The 22,102-nt window shown below is 42.5% G+C and overlaps 5 protein-coding genes across 6 annotated transcripts; all 5 read right to left on the minus strand.

Annotated features, from left to right (window-relative positions):
- Positions 1-13,712: 13,712 nt before the first annotated feature.
- Positions 13,713-14,735, minus strand: LOC6499567. The gene has a single exon (XM_001954328.3). The coding sequence runs from the start codon at positions 14,607-14,609 to the stop codon at positions 13,788-13,790; it is 822 nt and encodes a 273-aa protein (XP_001954364.1). The 5' UTR covers positions 14,610-14,735; the 3' UTR covers positions 13,713-13,787.
- A 2,114-nt stretch (positions 14,736-16,849) lies between these two features.
- On the minus strand, positions 16,850-18,101 carry LOC6499566 (calmodulin-related protein 97A). Its single transcript, XM_001954329.4, has one exon. The coding sequence runs from the start codon at positions 17,370-17,372 to the stop codon at positions 16,926-16,928; it is 447 nt and encodes a 148-aa protein (XP_001954365.1). The 5' UTR covers positions 17,373-18,101; the 3' UTR covers positions 16,850-16,925.
- Positions 17,551-18,048, minus strand: LOC6499565 (calmodulin). The gene has a single exon (XM_001954330.4). The coding sequence runs from the start codon at positions 18,046-18,048 to the stop codon at positions 17,551-17,553; it is 498 nt and encodes a 165-aa protein (XP_001954366.1).
- A 107-nt stretch (positions 18,102-18,208) lies between the features above and the next one.
- On the minus strand, positions 18,209-19,103 carry LOC6499564 (calmodulin). 2 transcript variants are annotated; one of them, XM_001954331.4, is made up of 2 exons: positions 18,444-19,103; positions 18,209-18,390 (listed from the first exon to the last, which is right to left on the minus strand). In XM_001954331.4, the coding sequence occupies exon 1, from the start codon at positions 18,976-18,978 to the stop codon at positions 18,481-18,483; it is 498 nt and encodes a 165-aa protein (XP_001954367.1). In that variant the 5' UTR covers positions 18,979-19,103; the 3' UTR covers positions 18,209-18,390; positions 18,444-18,480. The 2 variants fall into 2 exon arrangements, with proteins under 2 accessions (XP_001954367.1, XP_044572699.1); XM_044716764.1 differs by having other exon boundaries at positions 18,218-18,379.
- A 36-nt stretch (positions 19,104-19,139) lies between these two features.
- Positions 19,140-20,021, minus strand: LOC6499563 (calmodulin). The gene is made up of 2 exons (XM_001954332.3): positions 19,888-20,021; positions 19,140-19,821 (listed from the first exon to the last, which is right to left on the minus strand). Exon 2 carries the CDS (start codon positions 19,750-19,752, stop codon positions 19,249-19,251), a length of 504 nt encoding a protein of 167 aa, XP_001954368.1. The 5' UTR covers positions 19,753-19,821; positions 19,888-20,021; the 3' UTR covers positions 19,140-19,248.
- Positions 20,022-22,102: the final 2,081 nt, after the last annotated feature.

A 22,102-nucleotide genomic window follows, 5' to 3' on the forward strand; every position in this document is an offset into this window, starting at 1 on the left:
GGATAGGCTAGCTTATTCCTGGAGCCAGAAACGACAGGGTCGTCCAAGTAAAACAAAGATTAATTAAGAACTAATTTTTGATATTAATTGTGTGAATTAATAAAGTAAAAATAGTAATATAGATGAATTCATTATTTTTTTTTGAGTAACTCAAGAACATGTGTGGCCATCTTAGGTGAATGGAAAAAATGCAATTATTAAAGTGTCAAAGAGTGCTTTCGGGGTTTTGTACCCAAGAGTAAAAAAGATTTTCTCCCTGTGGATAAAAGGAATATGTAACAAAAGTCTACTTCCTTTGTTTAGTTTAACATTTGTAAGTTATTGTATAGTAATATTTGTTAAGTTATAGTTAGTAATATTTTTGATTTTGGTTCAGCTGGAGCTCTGAAGCAAATTAAAAGGAAAAGTACTTCAATTGCCTAGTGGAATTCGAAAATAGGTTGCCCTCATTGAATCGTTTGCAAGAATGGGAAATATTTCCTGAGAAACAATCATTAAAAAGCCTAAAATCCGATTGGTCCAGCCAAGTAGCAACAATCTGATCTTTGTACATGAAAGATAAATAAATAAATTAGCCAAGTTCGAAAGGAAGTGCTTGTTCAAAGGGTTGTTACTCACAAAGTTCACGAGTAATGCAAAGTAAATCATAAAATCTTTTGGTTTCTCCATTAAAATCTGGACCTTTTGTACATTTCATATTTTATGGTGTTACCTCCTTTTTATGCAGGAGCGGAGACTTGTCCACATATAAGAGTATCTGGCTTTTTCTGTTTTCAGCAAAGTTTTTATTGTTGTTTCAAGTGGCATTGTTGTTCCAGTGGCTGCCATAGATAAGTACGTGCTAAGAAACATATAGCAAACTATACAGACATATCTATACATTATATACCCGTGCGGGGAGCGATAGAGATTCATGGGGAACGAGGCACTCGGCTGAGAGCATCCAGACAATGGCTGGCGCCCACGTCCCCATGGACACATTCTAATAAAAAGCAGGGGAATGGATTTTCTGTGCTGCCGTTTTTAACATTGTTTCCACAGTTTCTTTGCCTTCCTGTCATACTTCGTTATAGTTGGAAAAGGAGATTTCGTTGAAGGTCATTGTTTGGCCAAAAATTCACTGATAATAAAGATATCCGAAGCTCAGAAACTGAATTTCCTATTTATTACCGTGGTGATGTCAAAATAATTATTGTAGTTTGTATTGACTAAAGTCGGGCTGCTATTATTTTCTTTTATTTATATATTATTGTATTATCCAGAAAACAGATATTGAATATTTATCTTCCATCTCCTCATATGTATTCTGCTCATCACTATCTATTTTCAGGATTCCCTGCAAATCCTTTGCCTGCTACTCTGCTCCTCTTGAGTTCTTAGGCTTTTTGTTACTTGGGAAACATTTGAGTTATAAATGCCGCACTACTTGAATGAATCTCTTGGGCGTAATAGTTTTCAAATGGCTCTCCGCATGTGTCTGCCTCCAGAATCCAGGATCCAGTGTATTCTCCTCCTTTTCCTAGCCAATCTGCCCTTCTGCCTGTGATTCTGTTTCTGTCTTTGTTGCAAAAGTATCGCTCACAAGTGGCCTGCTTCAAGGAAAGCCAGAAAAAACGCTTGCCAATGCAAAAATGAGAGGATGTCGGTTGGATGTCCTACAAATTTTCCGTTTCATACCATTGAGAGGCCTTGTCCCTAAGAGGACCATAAATAATTAAACATGTTACTTATTTCGGATTTAATGCTAAAGCAAATGGCGATTCCTGATTTCCTTAAAAAAAAGGTTATGGTTCACTTAAAGGATACGTGGCGTATGCGTAATTTTTTAGAAGAGTGTTTTTGGTGAACCGTGTCGTAATGTATTTTTTTTAAAACCCATTTTAAAGGTACTTTTAGTGTGAGATAATATTGGTTTTTTATTACCTTAGCTGACAAATTACTTTAATCAACCGATTCTTATTGCTTGGATTAGTTTAATCGCATTCCAATCAATCAAATTGGCAACGCAATTGATTTTATCTTGGCATTTATCGCAATGATTGGAGCGTCACGGCCTTGAGCCAGGCAAATAAATCAATTTTTCTCATTTCCGGTCAATTAGTAGCGCCCTCCCTGGAACAACAAACTCCTCAATCTAATCGGTTTCCCAAGGGTCGAGGAGTTGAAGCTTATTGGAGGAAGTCAAACAAACAAACGGGGAGTCCGCGAAATGTTTACATTGCGTTAATTTTTTTTTTAACTTTAAGTGCATATTTTACTTTCCCGGTAACTTTCTTCGGAAAGGTAATATTTTATCCATATTAGGACTTTAATAATCCTGGCCCTATGGCTCGTATTAAATGCTAATTCTTGGGCGGCCCAGATGGAGCAGGACTCTCAAGCTTCCAAGCTGAAGCTCCCGCTCCTTTTTTTTTTGATGGAGCGGGCTACATGACATTTACAAGTTATTATTATGCAAAGGACACGCTACGGATGTTGGGGAGTCCTTTGGCGTGCTCTCTCTTACCCGCATACCACTCGCCTCCTAGTTTCGTTCTCATATGTTGCAAAATCTGCTGTGGCGTTGGAAAATTTGCATTTATTCATGGCATAAATAAAGCATCCGCACCACGGAGAGTGCCCAAAAAATGGATATATTTAATCTGGTCGCCCCGCCGTAAATGGGAGAGTCCTGTGTCGAAGGGCTGAGTAGAATCATGACAGCGTTTCGTGTTGATGTCGATGCGTTTTATTTATAATTTATTTCCTGGAAAGTGCACCGCACACCGAGCGGCTTAGAGGGGGGCATGGTGCAGCAAGCAGGTATCAGTATCAGGTGCTGGCAGGTGCAGCCACAAAAGTGACGTAGATTTCATTTGTCCAGCACTCTACCATGTATTAATTGCATGATTATAAAATCTGGTTTTGGTTTTGAAATTCGCGGTTTGTCTCCGCCTGTGATTTTCTGGTTCATTTCGACAGTTGGTCGCAGAAGTGGAAACTGGCTGTAAAAACAAAATTACTAAAATTTTGTAATTTAAAATTGCTGAGATGCAAGTTGGTTTAATAATAAACGGCTGAATTAGGTTTATAAGTATCATAAAGTATTTAGAAAATTTTAATTGCCCAGAATGATCTATATGTCACCCAAAATTCAATTTTCTGCAACATTGTTTATCGCTGTGCTTTAATAATTTATTCCATGTTGTGGCTCCTGTTTGGTTTGCAATCCATGGTGTCACTTAATGGAAACCTTCATTACTGGTTGGCCAAATCATGACCAAGACAACAGGATCAAATGGAATATTTTATTTGCCCGCAAACCCCAAAATACATAGGGCAGCTGCTTTGCCGACAAAGCTGCAACCCCAAAAAGCCCGAGCATAATAATCTCATAATGCGGAATTAGAGGAGCGTAAAATTAGCACCAAAACCGGAACATGTGTGGGTGTGGGTGGGATGGTATGGGGTGTGGTTGTGCATGCACAACAAAGTACACAGCCCACAAACAAGCACACAGCGAGGGAAAAAAGTTAAGACCAAACCAACACAATATATAACAAATCAAAATACTGTAAAATTCCCCTCCGGTGGCAGAAATATGCATGTGAATCAAATGGATGGCGCCAGATGGTTGAAACGTAGTCGTCGTACCTGGTGCGCAGGAAAAACTCATTTTGTTTTTCGCCGAGTATTTGCACTTTGCCATTTTCCCATTGTCATTAATTTTTTCCGTCGTTTCCCAGAAATATTTGAGCTCCTTTCCTCCCACTCACTTTACCCTTTAACCTTTTGTTCAGCGGCCTCCTCCAATCCCGTATTTGCTTCTTTCGAATCGTTTATTTCCGAGGAGAACCTCCTTTCGAATCGCCAGCGATTCCTTTTTCATTAGCACTTTAATATTTAATGACTTCTGTTTATCGCACATAATTGAATTCTCCTGCGGTGGCTTGGATTCTTTCCCTTTAGCCAGCCTTTATTATTCGCCTTTGGCTTATTGCTCATTATATTATTATCTTTTGTTTGTAATATCCGCAATATTGTTTAAGCCCTGGCATTTTTATGTGGCTTCATTATTTGGTTTTTATTCTTATAAATAATGCAAAGGGAAAACTCTCCGCCACGTTATTTCCTTTTTCGCCTGTCTGCTCTTTGTTTCTTCGGCATTATTCACAATCAGAATTCAGACACACATGGCCGGGCATGATTTTCTTTATAGGTCCTCCATTTCCCCGACTATTCCCCGGTTGATTTCCGAGGCCCGGCCGTGCTTACATTCTTGAGTACAAGTTACACCCTTGCGTCTTTTTCAGTTTCCTCCTGGGCGAAGGATCGGACGGCGAGAAAATTTAATTAATGTATTTTCTTCGTGTTTTCGCATATTCATGCCTCAAAAATTGGCTGCATGTGTGGCACGTTTTGCTCATTAGCCATTTAGGTGGTATAAATATGCATTAAACCATCTCGGGGAATCCCTCCTATCCGCGCTGCCCGCCGAGATGTTAGTTACAATTTATGGCCAGGACATGAAATGGACAAAAGGAGAGCCCAATTCATACCAGGACCATCGTGCAAACGGACGGAACATTCAAGTGCAAGGCAAACTGAAGGACCCCAAGGGGGCCAAGGACAGTTGCCTTTTGTCCTAATGAAAAGACAACAAAATGCTAAGGACAAACGCTGAGGAGGCTGGGGAAAAGCTTGAAGGCGTCCTTCTGCCAATTTAAAGCTTGGCCCAAAAGCTTCGCCCGTCCGCAATTGTCGGAATATATATTTGACAGCCTCATAATTGCCCTTAAACATGGGCTCATTCCTGGAAAAAAAAATTGCAAATTTAACCTGCATAAATTATATGGAAAAACCGGTTGTATCAGAACGGGGAAAAAAATCATCCACAGTTATTTATTATGCGGTGACCTAAAAGAAAACGCAAAAAGTAAGGGAAGAGTTTTGTTGAAAGCTGAAAACAGAAAAACAGGGCCCGAACCAGAACCAGGAAAAAGGTATACGCCGCCGCCCTTAGCCATAATTCAAATTTGTATATAAATTTTATATTTTTTTTCTAGAACCGAGAGAAAGCCACAAAATGGCCAGCGACATGCCGCCCCAGTTAACTTTCCCTTCAAACATCATTTGTCAAGGCAAACACACACTCAAACATACATACATATATAGCCGGGAAAAATGGCCCAAAGGCAAATACCATACAGTTATACCTAGCAGAGCAAAAGCGAATTTTCACGGCTCTTTAAGCGGTGGCTGGTGCACAAAAATTCAATACAAAAGTACAGACGTGTGCATTGCTTATTAGATGAACCAGGCAACCCTGGCAATCCATCAGACGGGCAACAACTCTGAAACATGCCTGACGTTGATTGCCATCCCCCCATCAGCCCCAACCCCATCAACCCTCCGGATAAGTAAAGATCGTACCAGAGCAATCTAATCCGGTGCCGAGCAAATTGTCCAATGCTTTTTGTGTTGTCTTGTGGTTGACAGGCGGGCGAGCATTTTGACAGGTTCCAACAACCATCATCCAACAAAAAATTGGGCGGGGGTGGTTTAAGTGGGGCAGGGTGGGACAGGGCGAGTGTTGCGGTTTGTTGCAAATTTTGAATGCGGATTGGGTTGCCAGGTAACAGAATTCCAAATCTGCTGCTTTTTTCCTTTCGGCCACCAATTAAATTTCTCTAGTTCAGTTGCCTAGTTGCAATATCATAATATCCAAAAACAAATTTTAAACATTTTTTTTTCACCTGATTCGAGCTTTTTTTTTTGTATTTTACCTAATCAAATGCAATACCTGGAAGCTGTGAGTTGGTTTTTCGTTTTTACTGAGCTCCATAAAATGCACACGTGTTGGGAGGAAAAGTTTCCCTTGGCACTCCCACAACTTGGGACAACTGACATGTTTGGCATTCATTTTCCGGTGAACTCATTTCAGGCTTTAAGGAAAAATGATAATATTTCGCTTATCCCGGGCAGATCTTGGAGCAGCAATTAACTAAAAGCAAGAAAATTTCGACATTTTCGTATTTCTTGAGATTTTTCATGTAAATGATTAAAACATATTTGCCAGCTGACAGCTCAATTTATGACCTTTGCTCAGAGTCATTTTCCATAAGGTTGACCTCTCTCCGTGCCATTTCAGCAGCTCTTAATTTGACCCTGGGGCGGATGTCGGCCGGGAGTTGCGAGATGGTGGCCGGTGGCTGGTGGCTGGTGGCATTCGGGCGCCATAAATAAGCCCCAGACCCATGCAATTATGCGTTTGGGCTGTCTTTGCAGGACCCTGCTCGTTGGTGTGAAAATTGCATATTGGCATAAATTAATCAGCAGCGACAACGGCAGTAAGTGCAAGTGCAAGTGCGATTGCGAGGCCATCATCTGGCCATGATTGTACCAAGTGTCCAATTGGCCAACTGTCGTCGCCGTCCAATCGGCCAGCCGTCTGACGGCCAGAATGCCTGCAGGCTGCACTGAAATTAATTTATGTACGTATATATGTATGTGGCAAGTGTAGATAAGAAATTCACAGAAACCGAGGTTGATTGCCGACAGATTGAGTTGTGTTTGATTTGAATCTATCAATGAATTAATCACGCCCACAGCTTCGGCTTTGGCACATGCCCGTTGAACAAACTGAATATTTGATTGAAACATTTCAGTTTGGCCATGATTGTGTGGGAGATTGAAGAAGGCTGTCATTGTGAAATTTGCGTAATTGTGTAATTCTGATATTGACAATTAATAATGTTTTTCGCTTAAATAAAATGTCTCATTGCGTTTAGTCTTGTGGAATTCCCTTGGGGAATGTTTTGATCCTTGAGCGGAATACCTTAATCGATTTGTAAACCGATTTCCCATCAAAACCTTCATCAAAACCCCTATACAAAAATATTTTTGTTTTTTTGTCCATTTTTCTAAGGAGAGCTCCTTCAAAATTTAGGAATGTATGGGGAGGCGTTCTATAGCCCACAGCCTAATGTCTATATTTTTGCTAATTTTCACCCGATCCTTGAGCAGATTACCTTTAAAGATTTGTAGATATATATCATATATATCTAATTTTTATATCGAACCATCTTTTAAAATTTGGATTGTTTATTTAAAGAGCCGAACTATGTCTATAGATTAACTATCTATAAATTTTCTCCTAACCTTAGTTTCTTTTAATAATATAAGAAGGAATTTTTTCATATTTTCAACTATATTTCAGGAGATGCCGCACAGCAGAGATTACCTTCAAAAACGGCAATTAGGAAACTGTCATTTTTAAACTTCAATTACCCGACCGATGACAGTAAGACTCCGGCAACGAGTTCCTCGATTTGTGGTTGTTGTGCTCAGCTTAATTGATTCGCTTTAAAGCTGTTTGGAAAAAACCAGTAGGAGTAGGCAAAAGCAAAACTTTGCCCAGCTGGCTAAAAAGAAAGGAAAACTGCAGACAATTAAGCCAGGGTCTCTACAAGGGGAAGACGCTAGTCAGGAGAGGGTTCTCCGAAAGGGAAAAGGGGAATCGAAAACTGCAGCAATTACTTACTAGAAATCTGTTGGCGCTACTGGGTGAGTGAGTCTCGAGTCTCAGGACTCGATCCTTGTGGCTGCGGCGTGAAAGTGAAACACTCTGCCAAGGACTTTGCCATTGTTGCGGTTTGGCTGCTGTTTCTGCTGCTGATGCTGCTGTTGTTTTGAAAAAAGATTCTGCAATCTTCGGTTCCCAGTGCCCCTCAAAGGCCTCCTCTACCAGAACTGTGTCAAGCATTTGCCTTCGTTTTGATTTGCGTTTTTAATGTGGTGTTCTCTTTGTTCGGCGATATGCAAATTGGGCGAGGCTCTTCCGCAGCATCCGGTCGTTGTGGTCCGTAATATGTGCCCGAATGAGATTTATAATTATGCAACAATGCCGATAAAAGTGGCCAGCACTTGAACTCTCTTCGCTGACATTCCCCGCCCCAAAACCCAATTCGAAATGCACATCGAATTAACAATTTTAAACGAAGAGCGGAAATTGCATTGGTTAAGTTCGAGTACACACCATAAAATCATACCCATTCAGCAGATAGGGTGAAAAAATGCAAAAATCACTTTAAAATGTGTGAGAATTTAATTGCAATTGCAACCCGAAAGGGATAACCACAAATAAAAGCTCAGAACGGTCAATTTTTTGTGTGGTAACAACAGAAAAAAAGGAAAAAGCACAATGCCTGGGAAAATGCATATCTACGAGTTGAATTGCATTTGATTGCTGTTATATTGATGATATTTGCTTCGCGAGAGTGATTTTAACTATCAATAGACTTTTTCATAAAAATACCATTTACACAACTATGTTATTTTTAGAGAAAATGCATTAAATTTATTTTGTTACGGCTTTTTCCGCGCAACAGGATATCAGATATGTTCTGGCTGCCAGTCTGGAATGTAATTTGAGCACCCCGAGTTATGTAAACGATTTGAAATCAATTTAAGCCCAGATGTTTTTTAAATGGCGCGATGCCACAAGACTGGTGGCATTCCAAGTGGCTGGTGGCCAAGGAGTGGCTGTAAAGCCAAGTTCCTGTCTTTTAAGCGCCTGCCGTGCAATCACTCAAAGTTGTCCGCATTTGCATAAACACTTCTAATCCTAATGCCATGCAAGCTGCATCGGCTCGGACTGGGGTCCTTGCTGGGTCTTACATCCTGCTTCAGCTTTGGCTCCTGGCTACTTACAGTCAATTGCCCCCGCCCCTGCCCACCGCAGTTGAAGTGACAACGCTAAACTGACAGACAGTCAACCAAGTGGCTTCTTTCCTTTCCCAAAAGCTCATCAATTGGAGTTGGTATCGGTAGAGATGGCATCTATATCGAAGTCCTAATTTAATTTTCCTAAAAATAAAATTTTGTTTACAAAATAATATGGTATTTTTCATTACATTTGTTCATTATTATAAATTTGTATTTAATCGATAGTGCAATATTAGCTTAATAAGCTTACATCTCTAGCCTGCGGTGAGGCAAATGTTGCGTGCCAGGACATCGTTTCCTTTGTCCTTCTGGCGCCGGCTCTCAGCTACGATTTCGTCAAACAAGCGTCGAGTGGGTCGAATGGATCACGCTCACAACGGACTTGCATGTCATTCATTGCGACCCGGACGGAAAGCCAGGTCCATACCCTGTTCCCGGTGGCAGTGGAAGGAACTGATGCTGAAGCTGGAGCCACAACAGCACCAACAACAACGGTAGCAACAAAGGGAGCAGTAGCAACAGCAGGATGTCCTGGCCAAGGAGCCAGGGAAGCGCTTAGGCTGCCAGTCAGCATGTCAGTTGTGTGGCATTTCATTGGTTTTGGCTTTTGGTCCGGTCCGATGTGATGGCCCCCCGACCGAAAGTTGCGGACAATTGACAGCTTGGCCGGTCCCTTCCAGAAAGTGTCCTGAAAGTGTCTTTAATTTTTCTCCTCCAGCTGGCCAAGTTGTCTTAAAGGGCGAAACTAGCCAGACTTTTGGCCATTAGCTGGCTTTCACTTGCAGCTGGTGCTATTGCAGCTATTTGTTGGCAACTTGATCCTTATTAAAAGTTTGGAGCAGCAAGAAATTTTGATTATGTTGACAAAACTGGGGTGAAGCTCCATTTAGTTTCTCTTGTAGATTGTCATTTCGTTGTTACAGACGACGGTTTGAAAAAAAAAGTACATTGAAAATTATTCTATATATTAAAGATACTTATTCCGGACCACAGCTTAGATTAAACTTTTTAATGGATTTTTGTTTTATAATAGAGAGTTTCAGAGAAATCTTTAAATTCAAAGTCTCAAGATGGAGTATTATAATAACAGTGCATCCTCTATTGTTTAGATTGTTATTTCTGAGATAAACTTTTGTGCAAAAAAGTCCTGTCGAAGCAGAAAAAATGCTCTCGCATGCAATTACTACAAAAAGATTCTTTCAAAACGCAAAAGGTCTGGGGATCGGTTGGGGGATTCTCGGCACTACTGAAGTACTTCTCCCCTAAACTGGCGCACTTTGCATAAATTTCAACTTGAAGCATTGCACTTACTTGACACATCCAACCAGTCCACCACCTGGCATGGCGACCTCCTCACCTCATTCAACTTTGTTGTTGTTCATTTGGAAAAAGAAAGTTTTGTCTTTGGTCTTGCTCTTGCAACAATTTACCGTTAAAAGCTCAACATTGTTACACTGGTTTTTCACTTTTCACTAAGTACCGGGTTTGTGTTACACATAAAAAAAATGGAACGCTGGAAATATAGCCACAGGGTGCAGGGGACGGAGCTGGGGGTGCCGTTGAGTAATCTTCTCAAGTTCTCCCACCGTCTTTTGTGCAACGTGCGAAGTTTGTCACGCCGTCAGTGAAATTGCGAAAGCAACGTTGCAACACCAACAGCAACATCAACATCAACAGTAAAAGAAACAGCCACACTTTGTCTGTGTGTGCAGTGCATCCTTCCGGTAATCCACTTGCACGGAGAGACATCAGCAAACACCGGGCGGAGAAGCTCAGCCAGGTGGGCGGTGACTGGTCGGATGGGTGGGTGAACTTGGGTGGGGCAGTTGTCGTGTCAACACAAGTTTTGCATTTGGCGATGTGTTTTTGTTCTGTGTCCCCTATTTTTTTTTTGTCCCTTTCAAGTTGTTAAATGAGTTTTCATACTTTTTTCGGCGGGGAGTGAAGCAGTAAAACCCTTTCCCTGCCGGAGTGTTGTGGAAAATTAATATTTTTCCTTAACCCATTATATAAACTTTGTAGTACCACTGGGGTGCATTTGCTTAGCGGGAAAGTTTTATTTTCTGGCGTATTTTTATTAAAATCCCCGACAAAGTAACATTTTCGAAAGGAAACTTTTCCAGCGTAAAAGTTGTAGTTGTCGAGGGACCTGCAATTTATTAGGGGACTACATAATGACATCTGGTGTATAAGATAGTATTTGGGAAATGGAGCAATAATTTTTCAGAAGTTTATTAGAAAAACAAAGGTATGTAACTATTGCTTTAAGGCCTGATTAATCAAAGAGCAAGCTATTAATCAATATTCATAACCTTTAATCAAGCTAATAGCCTAACCAGAAAAACAACAAACAGACTGGACCATTACCGTCATCGAGAGCATCATTGGCCATAATTAATCAGTGGAAATATAATAACCGTCATTAAACTAAACAAACACATTTCCCCATTCAGAGTTGGCTACTCGCATAAATTTCAATACGCAACCGAGAGCATTGCGCTTAACCCATGATCGCCCCAAGGACCACCCACCTGAATACATTTCCAATTAACTGTGGGACTGGGACTGGGTCGGGTCGCCATCTGCAGTACGTTTGCCACTCTCGTGTCTCTGGGAGTTTGGTAAATAATAATACCCCGGAAAATGTTTAATGATATGAAATTAATGCGCAAATATCAGAGGCTTCGCTGCCATAAAAGTGAATAGTAATGGGACCCAATACCTCCGGATGGTGCCTTCGAGAGTTTTCATAGGTGCTACTGTGGTGGTGGTGGTGGTGCCGTCACGTGAAAATGTAAATGATATGCGATGATATCTGCCTCCAGCTGAGCGGAATAAATTGACTCTTTGGCGACTAGCCGGCAGTCAGGCAGTGAGGCAGTGGCATTGACAGCTCGGCAGGATCTGAACCGAGTTGCAACATTTGTATTTGTTCGAAAGTCAATTTAAGACCCGAAAAATTTATGCCATTGTCGATTTTCATTTGCATGCCAGTCACACAGGCACAATACACACGCCCGAACAAGGAAATCGAGAGAATACTGCCAAAAGATGGGGCAAATGAAGAAAACTTCCACAAATTATGTTGTTGCCAGAGATTTTTATGGCCCATGGCGATAGCCATGACCACCCCCACACACACACACACACACAAATTTAACGCCCATTTCCCGTTAACAGCCACCCCCTCGAACAATTCCCAGCCATAAATACAATATTTCCCGCAACTTTTGGGCCAAACAGCAACAGATTTGATTTTACTCAGTTTCGGCTTTGGTTTCGGTTTCGATTTCAGGCCGAAAATTTTTATTGTCCAACATCGAGTGTCGAGTATCGGGCATCGAGCAGAAGGAAAAAGCGACGAAATACGCATGAAATTTGATTTGCTTCATTGAATTGATTTCATTTCATTTCATTTGTTTTGATTTGTTTCCCCAAAATACGCAGGAACGCAAATTGGAAACCGGAATAGAACTGAGAACCGGACAAGGACCCGGACCCAGACCCCAAACCCCAGACCCCAGAGCCGGACTCGGTATAACAAAAACTCCCTCCGTTCGCATTGGAGTGTTGAAATGAATACATTTTGGCCCAGTTTGTGGCATGACGAGTGGGGGGCGGTGACTAGGATTTGGGATTGGGGGGCGTGGCATTGTGGTTTATGCTGATGCCGTTGAGTGACACTGCCGGCCACAGATGCTTGGTTGTCCTGGGCCTGCGCCTGACTTTCGGTAGTAGTTTATTTAGTTGTCGGAGCGATCAACACTTGCCAGATTGCTTTGGCATTAAAGTGTCAGCAAATATTCGGAATGGCTGCGGAGTGGAGTGGAATTCCAGGCAGTGGCAATGGCATCTGGCAGCTGAATGCCTAGAATGGGAGCTAGCCGAATGGTTCTGTTCCGGCTATGATTCCCCCACATGCGGCTTAATGCGCCCCAAAGAGCCGCAGTTTCCTGTGCACCGAGACATCAACATTTATGTTTCTTGACTTAATATTACAAATAATTTTTATTAACCAAACTGTTAATAAATTTATCAATATATACAGTTTGTTTTTAATATTAATATATTTCATAAAATCATATATTTTTCTCCGAGTGTAAGCTAGGGTAAGCTAGGTGAAATCCGCACTAAAAATAGAAACAAAAGCCGCCTCTCCATTCAAACCCTTTTCCTCTGCCTGTCAACAGCGGATGCGAAGAGCTCCTAAAACATGGCCGACCAATAAATTGGGCAGCTATTCGGACACATTTTTATATCTTATAGATACATCAGATTAGGCCAGATCATAGAGCCAACTAGCAGTAGTTTCCGTTGATTGCCGATTTCTGATAACTCCGCCAGCAAGTGCCACTCGAATGTATTACTTTGGAATCTTGTTTCCCAATAAAGACCACAAATCACCAAATATCCTTATGCCATTTTTAAACAGCTCCTTGGTGAGCCCTTTTGCTATTGACTTTATTCGCTCCAGGGAGAATCCTTACAGCTGCCAACTTATGACCAAATTAATACGCTGACAGCCGACATGTATTTATTGCCGTTTGGAGAGGGCGAACGGGAAACTTTAAACTTTACGTCTTCGCTTATCCTTTGTTAATTCCCCGATGAGAGCCCGAAACTAATCATTATTGAAAACGTGTGCTGGAAAGTTTTGTAATGCGTCCTATTGTGTCACGCCCGGGTCCATTGTCACCCGAAACAGAAACAGAAACAGAGAGCAGGGGAATTGGAAAAAGAAAATACAAAACTCAAAAGTTATAACGAAATAGCTTTGGTCAAATTGTTTTACAAGCCAATTGGGTTTTGTGTCCTTTTTTTTTGGCTCTGCTATGCGTTGCCTTTCCAAAGTCTTGTGGCTCCCGTCGGTTAGATTGCCGCAGAAAGTCCCCAAGGCGCTTGGCCGACAAAGTGTCAATGTGCCACATGATTCTATTTGAACAGGGTTCTGGGTTTGATGAACTTTAAAATAAAGCTGCTGCGGGAAAGGAATTTTCTGGCAAAAGTTTGTGCATTGAAATTGACATTTATTATCGGAAACTAGGTTGCAATAATCTACCTCCTCTATTTTACAGAAGTCTTTAATTAGAAAATATAGCTTTGCCCTGTTCGTTGTACTCCCACTGTTGTGGTTCTCGTTGCTTCTGTGGCTCCTGCAACCCATTGGCTATATGGTGGTCCCCTTTGGAAGATCTTCGATCCCTGTCAACCTTTGACCTTGCCTCGGACGCAGCACATGCGGCACTGTACGCTGCCTTTTTCGTGTTGGCATAGTCTGCTTTGGCAGCACACAAGTGTTGGGCGAGGATCTCTGCTCTGCTGCGAGCCGCCTCCACTAATTGTGTTTTCTCACAAAGCTCGTCCTTGGCCCCCATCGCTGCTGACTCGGCATTGGAAAGTGCCACCACGGCGATCTTAATAGTGTTCTGGAGAGTTTCCAACAGCAGTCTAGCCTGCTTCGCGGAGGTGCAAGCCGCGTTCAGATTTGCCTGAGAGTTTACCACGGAGGCGCTTTCTTCCTGGACGACCATGTCTGCCTCGTGGACCTCTTCCTGCAGCTGTTCGACTATCTGCTCCTTCCCGGCCAGAGCTGCCTCTGCGGCCTTGGCCGCTTGGACAGCCTTGTCGGCCAGCTGGACGCGCACCTGGTAGGCGGCGGCCAATGCAGCCGGCTGCTGGGACTCCGAGGCCAGCTTGGCCTCCTTGGCGGCCTTCTGGGCAATGATGGTGGCTGCCTCCTTCGAGTTTCGGGGCATGTCCTCGCAGCAATCCCTGTTCTGGTGCTCTGCCGATCGGGGAAGGGGGTAGAGAGCACTGGCGGAGACTGAGACGAGCAGCAGGTGGCCGACGAACTGGAAGAGGAGGTGACCCACGGCTGGAGGAGACCGTAGTGCAAGTCGCATAATTATGTGAGCCTTCAAAGTTGCTGCAAGTTTGCCTTTTCAGCTCCGGCTCGAACATTTTTACATTTTCAAGTAGTTTCTAGCTAAGCCAACGTGCCCGGAGTTCTGTGGAATAAAATGTTTAGCAAAGTTTTTTGTTACAAAAAACGGAGGGCGGGGCCGTAAAAAAAAACTTGGAACTGGCAGGCGCAGAGGACCTGCCATCGCATAACTTTTCCGCGCAATTTAACTCAACATTCAAGAGTTTCCCATTTTTATTTTCTTTTGTACGTTATTCACTTGGTTTTTACTCCACTTTTCCCTGACATGAAAAGTAGACTAACAACGCATGTGGCAACAATTTATTTTTTGTCGGTCGGCCGCCGCTCTTGTTGTTGAACAGGAATTAATTGGGTCGTCAAAGTCCTTCAGCCCCGATAAGCTTTCGTCCTTATCGAAATGGCTGCTGAGGAGCGGTCGAAAAAAGAGCAGAATAGGGAATAGGAAAGCCCAAGACGATTGCTCGGGTCATTTGTGCGTTGATCTGTTAATCCGTAAAGGGTTTGCCGACTTCCTCCATGGATAGAAAAGCCCCAGCTTTTCCTCCCATTTGATTGAGGGCCCAAAGAGAAAGCTCTGCCATTAAGCGGCTAAGTTTGTTATGGCCACAAAAAAGGGTTCTTGGCCGCAGCCTTGCTCGGTTTACGGCGCCACTAGGCGTATGCGTAATAAAATCACAAACTCGAATTTAAGTCCCCACACACAAGCCCATTTCTCTCCCAATTAGAGTTAACAGATAACTCGAATAGTTCAAACTGTGAATGTTGGCCGGTTCGTATTTGTGTGCCTGCCCTGGCCAGGACACTCTCGTCCTTGTCCAGGGACCTCGACACTTGCATGCGCCTTTTTGGGCATTCAAGTGCCTGTGCGGAAGTGTTCTATCCCCTTCCCATCGAAGTGACACTCTGAGCACGAAACGAGGGCGGTAAACCGCAAAAAGCATCTCCTAAAAGAGTTCGAAGTGCATGAAAATTTGGCCAGCTAAATGATTTTTTTGGACACACTCAACAAAATGAGTATGGAGGTTTCTGTGGGTTAGAATTTAATAGATAAGACTATACATTTCCATGTCTTTGAATTGCTATTGATATGGATTAGAAGTTGCCAATCCCGTATTTAAGAGTACCAAGCCTTTAATGGGAATACCAATATATCAAGCTCAAAGAAAACTTTTCGATCTGATCTTGCCTGCTTTTGATTTTCTTGCCATTCAAATATCCTGTCCCACATTGCAGTGGCCTCGGTTCATGAGTCCTTCGCCACCCAGAATGTCCCCGAATGCTCCGTCAGGGCCTCTGCCCACAAATTCAATTTCCTTTGCAGCCAGGACATCGGAATGTCCTGCACCCTGCTAACTGACTCAACGTCCTTCTCGCCGTCTATGTGGTGAGCTGGCGATGTGCCGATGTCATTGGGTGTTGGATTCCCAGCAATATAGACACACATGTATATTTGCACGTACGACTATATATAATATTTATGCCACCGTAAGTGCTTATTGATGTCAGATCTGAAATTGGAATCTGCCAGGTCCTTTGTTCTTATTTCATGTGGATGCACACTGCAGTTAAGGTCCCGTTTTGGGTTTCAATGTTTTTGTGGACTCTCAATTAAGCAAGTTGGCATTTTGACATGTCTGGGATGCGGCCGAAACAGAAACCGAAACTTTTGCCTCGAAAAATTGGAAATATACACTTATGTATGTATGCAGGCAGGTACACTCGTTCTATATGCACACGAAATATTTATAAAGTCAGACACAAGGCTCTCGATCCCCAGGAGATGCAAACGAGTCTCGTTTGCGAGTGAGTCGTCCTGTGAAGCGGACGAACTGGGGCCGGTGAGGCCACAGTAAAATTTAATTTTAATGCATAAGCAAATTGAATTTAAGCAACAGGAAAATTGTTCGTCTGGCCACAAAGGTGCCGTGTGCGGGAGGCGAGAGCATTTGGCCTGAAAAGGGGAAAGCTGGCTAAAACCACTCGGGGTGTTTCATGTTGGCAGTTTTCACCTGAGACACAGTGAGGGACGAGACGGAAAAATTCTCAAAGCAACCACAATAACCGGAATGTGAAAATTTTATACAAAAAAAGTTAAGTGAAGAATACTGAAAAAATTATAGTTGCAAATTGGGTAAAAGATTTCATCTAAAATATTTAATCTTAAAAAATCATAAAAATGTAAATATAAAGACAGAGAAGTATGGAATTAAAAGATCCATTTAACAGTGACCTCGTGTTAGTTTTATTTTGGTAAAATGTAAAATGAATTGATCCGCTATTTCTGGCCAATCATCCAGACGAACTCCTCGTAGTTGATCATGCCGTCACCGTCAAAGTCGGCCTCGCGGATCATCTCGTCGATCTCCTCGTCAGTGACCTTCTCGCCCAGATTGATCATCACGAATCGGAGCTCAGCCGGTGAGATGAATCCGTCGCAATCGCGGTCGAAGATCTTGAAGGCTTCGCGCATCTCCTCCTCGGTGTCCGTTTCCCGCATTTGCTTGGCCATCATTGAGCAGAATTCGTTGAAGTCGATTTGGCCATTCGGGTCGTTGTCAATTTCCGCGATCATGTCCTGCAGCTCGGACTCGGTGGGATTCTGGCCCAGGGCACGCATCACGGCCCCCAGTTCTCGGGTGGAGATCTTGCCGGTGCCATCCTTGTCGAACTGTATAAAGGCTTCCTTGAACTCGGCCACCTGTTCCTCTGTTAGGTCGCTCATGATTAAAATGTATCTAAAAAGTATTTATCCCAGGGGTGTGTATTTTCCAGGAAGCTCACGGCTGTTATGGAGATATGGGGAGAAGTTTTGGAATTTATGAAGGCTACCGGCCGGAAAAGATTTTGAGACTGAAATATCCAGATTCCCAGCCCCCTAAAGCAAAGCTTGCCAAGGTTCCTTATGACTCGGACATCATGTTGACGAAACGAACGTAGTCGATGTTTCCCTCAGTGTTGGAGTCGGCATCCCGAATTATTTCCTCAATCTCATCCTCGGTCATTTTCTCGCCCAGATTTGTCATAATATGGCGAAACTCTGATTCAGGAATAAACCCAGTTCCCTCTAAGTCAAAGACTCTGAAAGCAGCAATGATCTCGTCCTCGGGGGTCATATTTGCATACCTCTGCGACATTATGTACAGGAAGTCGCTGAGATATAGCTCCCCCAAGCCCTCCGGATCGATTTCGTTGGTGATATCCTGCAGTTCCAGGTCCGTGGGATGGTAGGCTATGCTCCGCAAGAGGGGCCTCAATTCTTTCATGGGAATTACCTCGGCCTTTTCATGGTCGAATAGTGAAAAGGCAGTTTCTAGGTCCTTGAGCTGCTCGTTGTTAAGATTGTGGCTACGGATTATTCGCTCCTCGGGCGGCGGAGTTAGATAATCCGCAAAATCCATGGCTTAGGCTTAGGGGGTGGGACCTGGAAAATTTTGTAGGTCACCAAAGGTTTAATTTTGATTTTGAACTAGTTTTTTTGATACATTTTTTGCTTCGAAGTAAAAAACCAGGGGCATTAAAAAACACTTTTATTTAAATAAATACAAAGTTATAATTCATGAAAGGTACTAATAATTTTATTTGTCTTAGTCTCAGTATTTTAAACAATTAATTTCCAGTCGAGTTTAATAAAAAATAAAGTTCAATCGTGTGGAATCTCTTTTGAAACCATAGATTCTTGCGTCAACCTTGGAGAATTATGCTTTGAGTTAAGTCCAACTGCTTGAGATCCTTGAGGGTTTCTAAATGAAAGTAGTTCAAAAGTATATTAAAAATAAAATAAAGTATTTATTACCTTCTTTAGTCTCTTTTATAGGTATGTGTTCCCCGTTTTAGGTCTCCATCATCCTTTGCACAAACTTGACATATTCAATATTCATTTCGGTGTTGGCATCTGCATCGCGGATCAACTCCTCGATTTCATCCTCGTCCATGGGCTCGCCCATATTGGTTATAATCTGACGGAATTCGGTCTCTGGAATGAAGCCTTTGTCCTCCTTGTCGAAGACCTTGAATGCAAGTATAACTTCATCCTCGGGGGTCATGCCCTCGTACCTCTTAGACATAATGTAGAGAAAGTCGCTGAGATACAGCTCTCCGGAATTATCCGTATCGATTTCGGTGATGTAATCCTGGAGCTCGTTTTCGGGGGGATTGTGGGCCACGGCCCTCAAGCAGTCCTTTAGATATTTGATGGAAATTACCTTGGTGTCCTCGTTGTCAAATAGTGCAAATGCCTCCTCAAGGTCCTTCACCTGCTCGTCATTCAAGTTGTGGGTGTGAATGACTCGCACTTCTGGCGGCGGTGTGCTGAAATCGAAATCATCCATGTCGAATCTAAAGAACTCCTGGATTTAAAATTTTTTAAAAATAAAACAGGGGTTCGTTGTTTCTGGGTAAAAATTTTGTCACCGACTAAATATTTTGTCTCATAATTTTTTGGATCATATTTCGAAAGCCTGCTGACGCATTTAAATGATAAAAGCAAGGGTTTTGGTTTTTGGAGAACATGGAATTTTATTGATTTTAAAATGAATGAATAAAATGAATGAGTAAATAGGAAAGGATTGAACTTATGGGAATCAACGGCTTTAACATATTCAGGCAATATCGTTTAGTTGAGGATACTGGGAGGACTCACTCATCAGGGACATGAATTGTTCACAACTTATCCGACCATCTTTCTCACTGTCCAATAGCTTCCTCACGGCCAGTATATTGTTGGACAAGTCCGTGTGCTCCAACAGCTTAAGAAGATCCTCTTCAGTTATGTACCCGTCGCCGTCTTTGTCGAACATTTTGAATATCTGAAGATTGTCGTCCTTCTCTTCGTGTTCATAAAGCGCCATTACGTAGCAGAACTCCTTGAAGTCGATCTCGCCATTGCCATCCACGTCGGAGGCCTTGAATATGTCTTCCACCTCTGCGTCAGTTGGCTCCACGCCCATGGAGCGTATCATGGAGCCCAGCTCCTTCACAGTTACCACTCCACGTTCATTTTTGTGCAGTTGATCGAAGCTGTGTTTGAAATCCTCCAGTTTCTGGACATTCAACTCGTTCATGGCGAGGTAGAGTGACTTTTCAACGTCCGACAGCTCCTCCATCGTCAAGAAATCTTAAGTTTTCTCCGAAATTTTTTGAATTTTATAAAAATGTACCAATCGAAATAGTTACTAAAGCGGAAGAAATAATGAAATTTGGATTATTTTCATCTGTCAAAGATTATTTCAAAAGCATACCTTTGCTTTCGATTTACCAAGTATCGCTCCCCTGGTTCATCTTTCAAATAAATATGGAACACTCTGGAAGGATATAAAATTTGTTAAATATTTGGTGCACATCGGTGAGTGACCACATCCCTGGAAGCAGGACTCGACAATTAAATTTGCAGAAATTCTCCGAAAACGGCCTTCGGGCATGGCTTCAATTGCTGGGAAAGTAGCAAAGCATGGGTAATTACATTTTTAATTAAATGCGACGTAATTTGTTTCGCTTTTTATTTTTGTTTTATTTTTATTTTTATTTCGGATGGTTTTTTTTTGTGCATTCATACAACTGTTGAGAATGGTTGCTGGACGGCCACTTCATGGCACTGCTCGTGCTCTCGGGCATTAAGAGTGCTTTTATATTGGGCTTTACGTGCTAATAGGAAAATTATCCAATGCGAAATTTCAAGCAATTTGCATAATTCCGAAGAGGAGGATGCCATATCCTTGACCATCCTTTCTCACACGTGCCCCAACAATGGGAGTTGCCAGCTAATGAGGAGCCAAGGCGGGGATTGCGGCTGGAGTAGTCGGGTCAGAGTTTAGCCACATGACACTACGACATGGGATTGCCAAGGCATTTCCCTGGACAATTCGGCCAACAGATACCGGAATATATGCATACGAATGTGTGGCAAATGCAGCTGAATGTGCCGGTTGTTGGACTTTGATCAGGCATACACAGGACGAAAGGCAACAATCCAAACGGCAACAGACCTTCGGGGGATTAGAGAAATTTGCATTTCTGTAGCGAAATGGGACACACATTCCGACGAAAGGGTTAGGAAGGGCCAATCTCTTAATGTACGAGCTGGGCCAATGACTCCGTATGATAATGCGCATACACGCGAGTGAGCTGCTCTTTGGCCTCAAAAATCCGAAACTAGCAATACCATTTGACATTTTACCATTTCAAGTTGATCCATAAAAGGAATTAAATAGTGCAGCAAACACTTTATAATTTGAATCTTCAAAGTTAAGTTATTTGAATTTGAACCAATCGGCAGCCCTTGGTCTCTGTCGCTCACAAGGAAATCGGTCCAATTAAGGATATGACTGCAGACTCTGGCCAACAACCACAAACAATGGCCAGCACCGAAATCCAATTGAGTGGCCACTGGATGGTGAATGGCGGAGAGTGGCAGACAGACAGGCATCGACCAACAGCCAGAAATCGAATCCGAGGCGCTCAGTCGGCGGCCAGAGGTTGCAAAGTAATGTCATTCAATCAAGTTGGACTGCAGTCAAGGGTTTGGACGGGTCTGAACGGGGCCTGGACGGGCGTAGATTTGTCTATGCCAAAACGTTTTCAATATGTGAGTCCAGCGAGTCTACAGAGCCCAGTGTTCATGCCGTGCCAGATGGGAATACGAGCTGGACTCGGATCCGGACTCGGTCACAAGTGCAACAACGGAAATGAATTATAGCCAACGGCAATCAGTTGTGGCCCACAATGAGAACAGGCATTTGTGAGAAATGAAAGCCTTCAGTGCTTTCTTTTGTTTTCGCATTCAATCTCCTCCGATGCAGCTGTCACTTTTCATTAATGGCCAACTGTCTCTGTGGCCGTAGACTGAGTCGCCTGGGCCATGAAGTTGCTTTTGCATATCAGATAGCCCCCTTCCTATGACCTCTACATTGCGAGGATTGATTTATTTGATGGCGAAGATGAACAATATTAATTTGAAAAGGTTGTCAAACCTTAATTACATATTTGATTATGCGTTTCTTAATGAAATTGTTATTTATATTCTTAAAATAATATCGCTATTAGTTTTTTTTAGTGTTCTGCTTTACAGCAGTATGCCAGACACACCGTACTTAAGCCAGATGGCAAAGAAAGAAGTGCGGAACTCTTGCTTCTTTGGCGTCTAGGTTTAGGTTTTTGTTTGTTTCTATTCCAGGTTGATGGCACGTGCGTGGAGTACCCTCGACCCAGGTGAGACTGTAGGAAGGTGGCTGGAGACGACTGGTTGATTCGACTGAAGTGGAAAAGCAAATATCCAAGTCAATACCAGTATGTTGCCCCGAGGCTACAACAAGTGAAAGCTATAGGGAGTGTTATGCAAAGATATCTTTAAGATCTCCTATAATCCAATGAAACTCAATAGAGAATAATAAATGAATGGTCTCCAACACGAATTACATTGAAAATTATTCATAACGTTTTTAAAGAAAATATAGTCTT

This window comes from Drosophila ananassae, chromosome 2L, assembly GCF_017639315.1.
Source record: "Drosophila ananassae strain 14024-0371.13 chromosome 2L, ASM1763931v2, whole genome shotgun sequence".
NCBI lineage: Eukaryota > Metazoa > Arthropoda > Insecta > Diptera > Drosophilidae > Drosophila > Drosophila ananassae.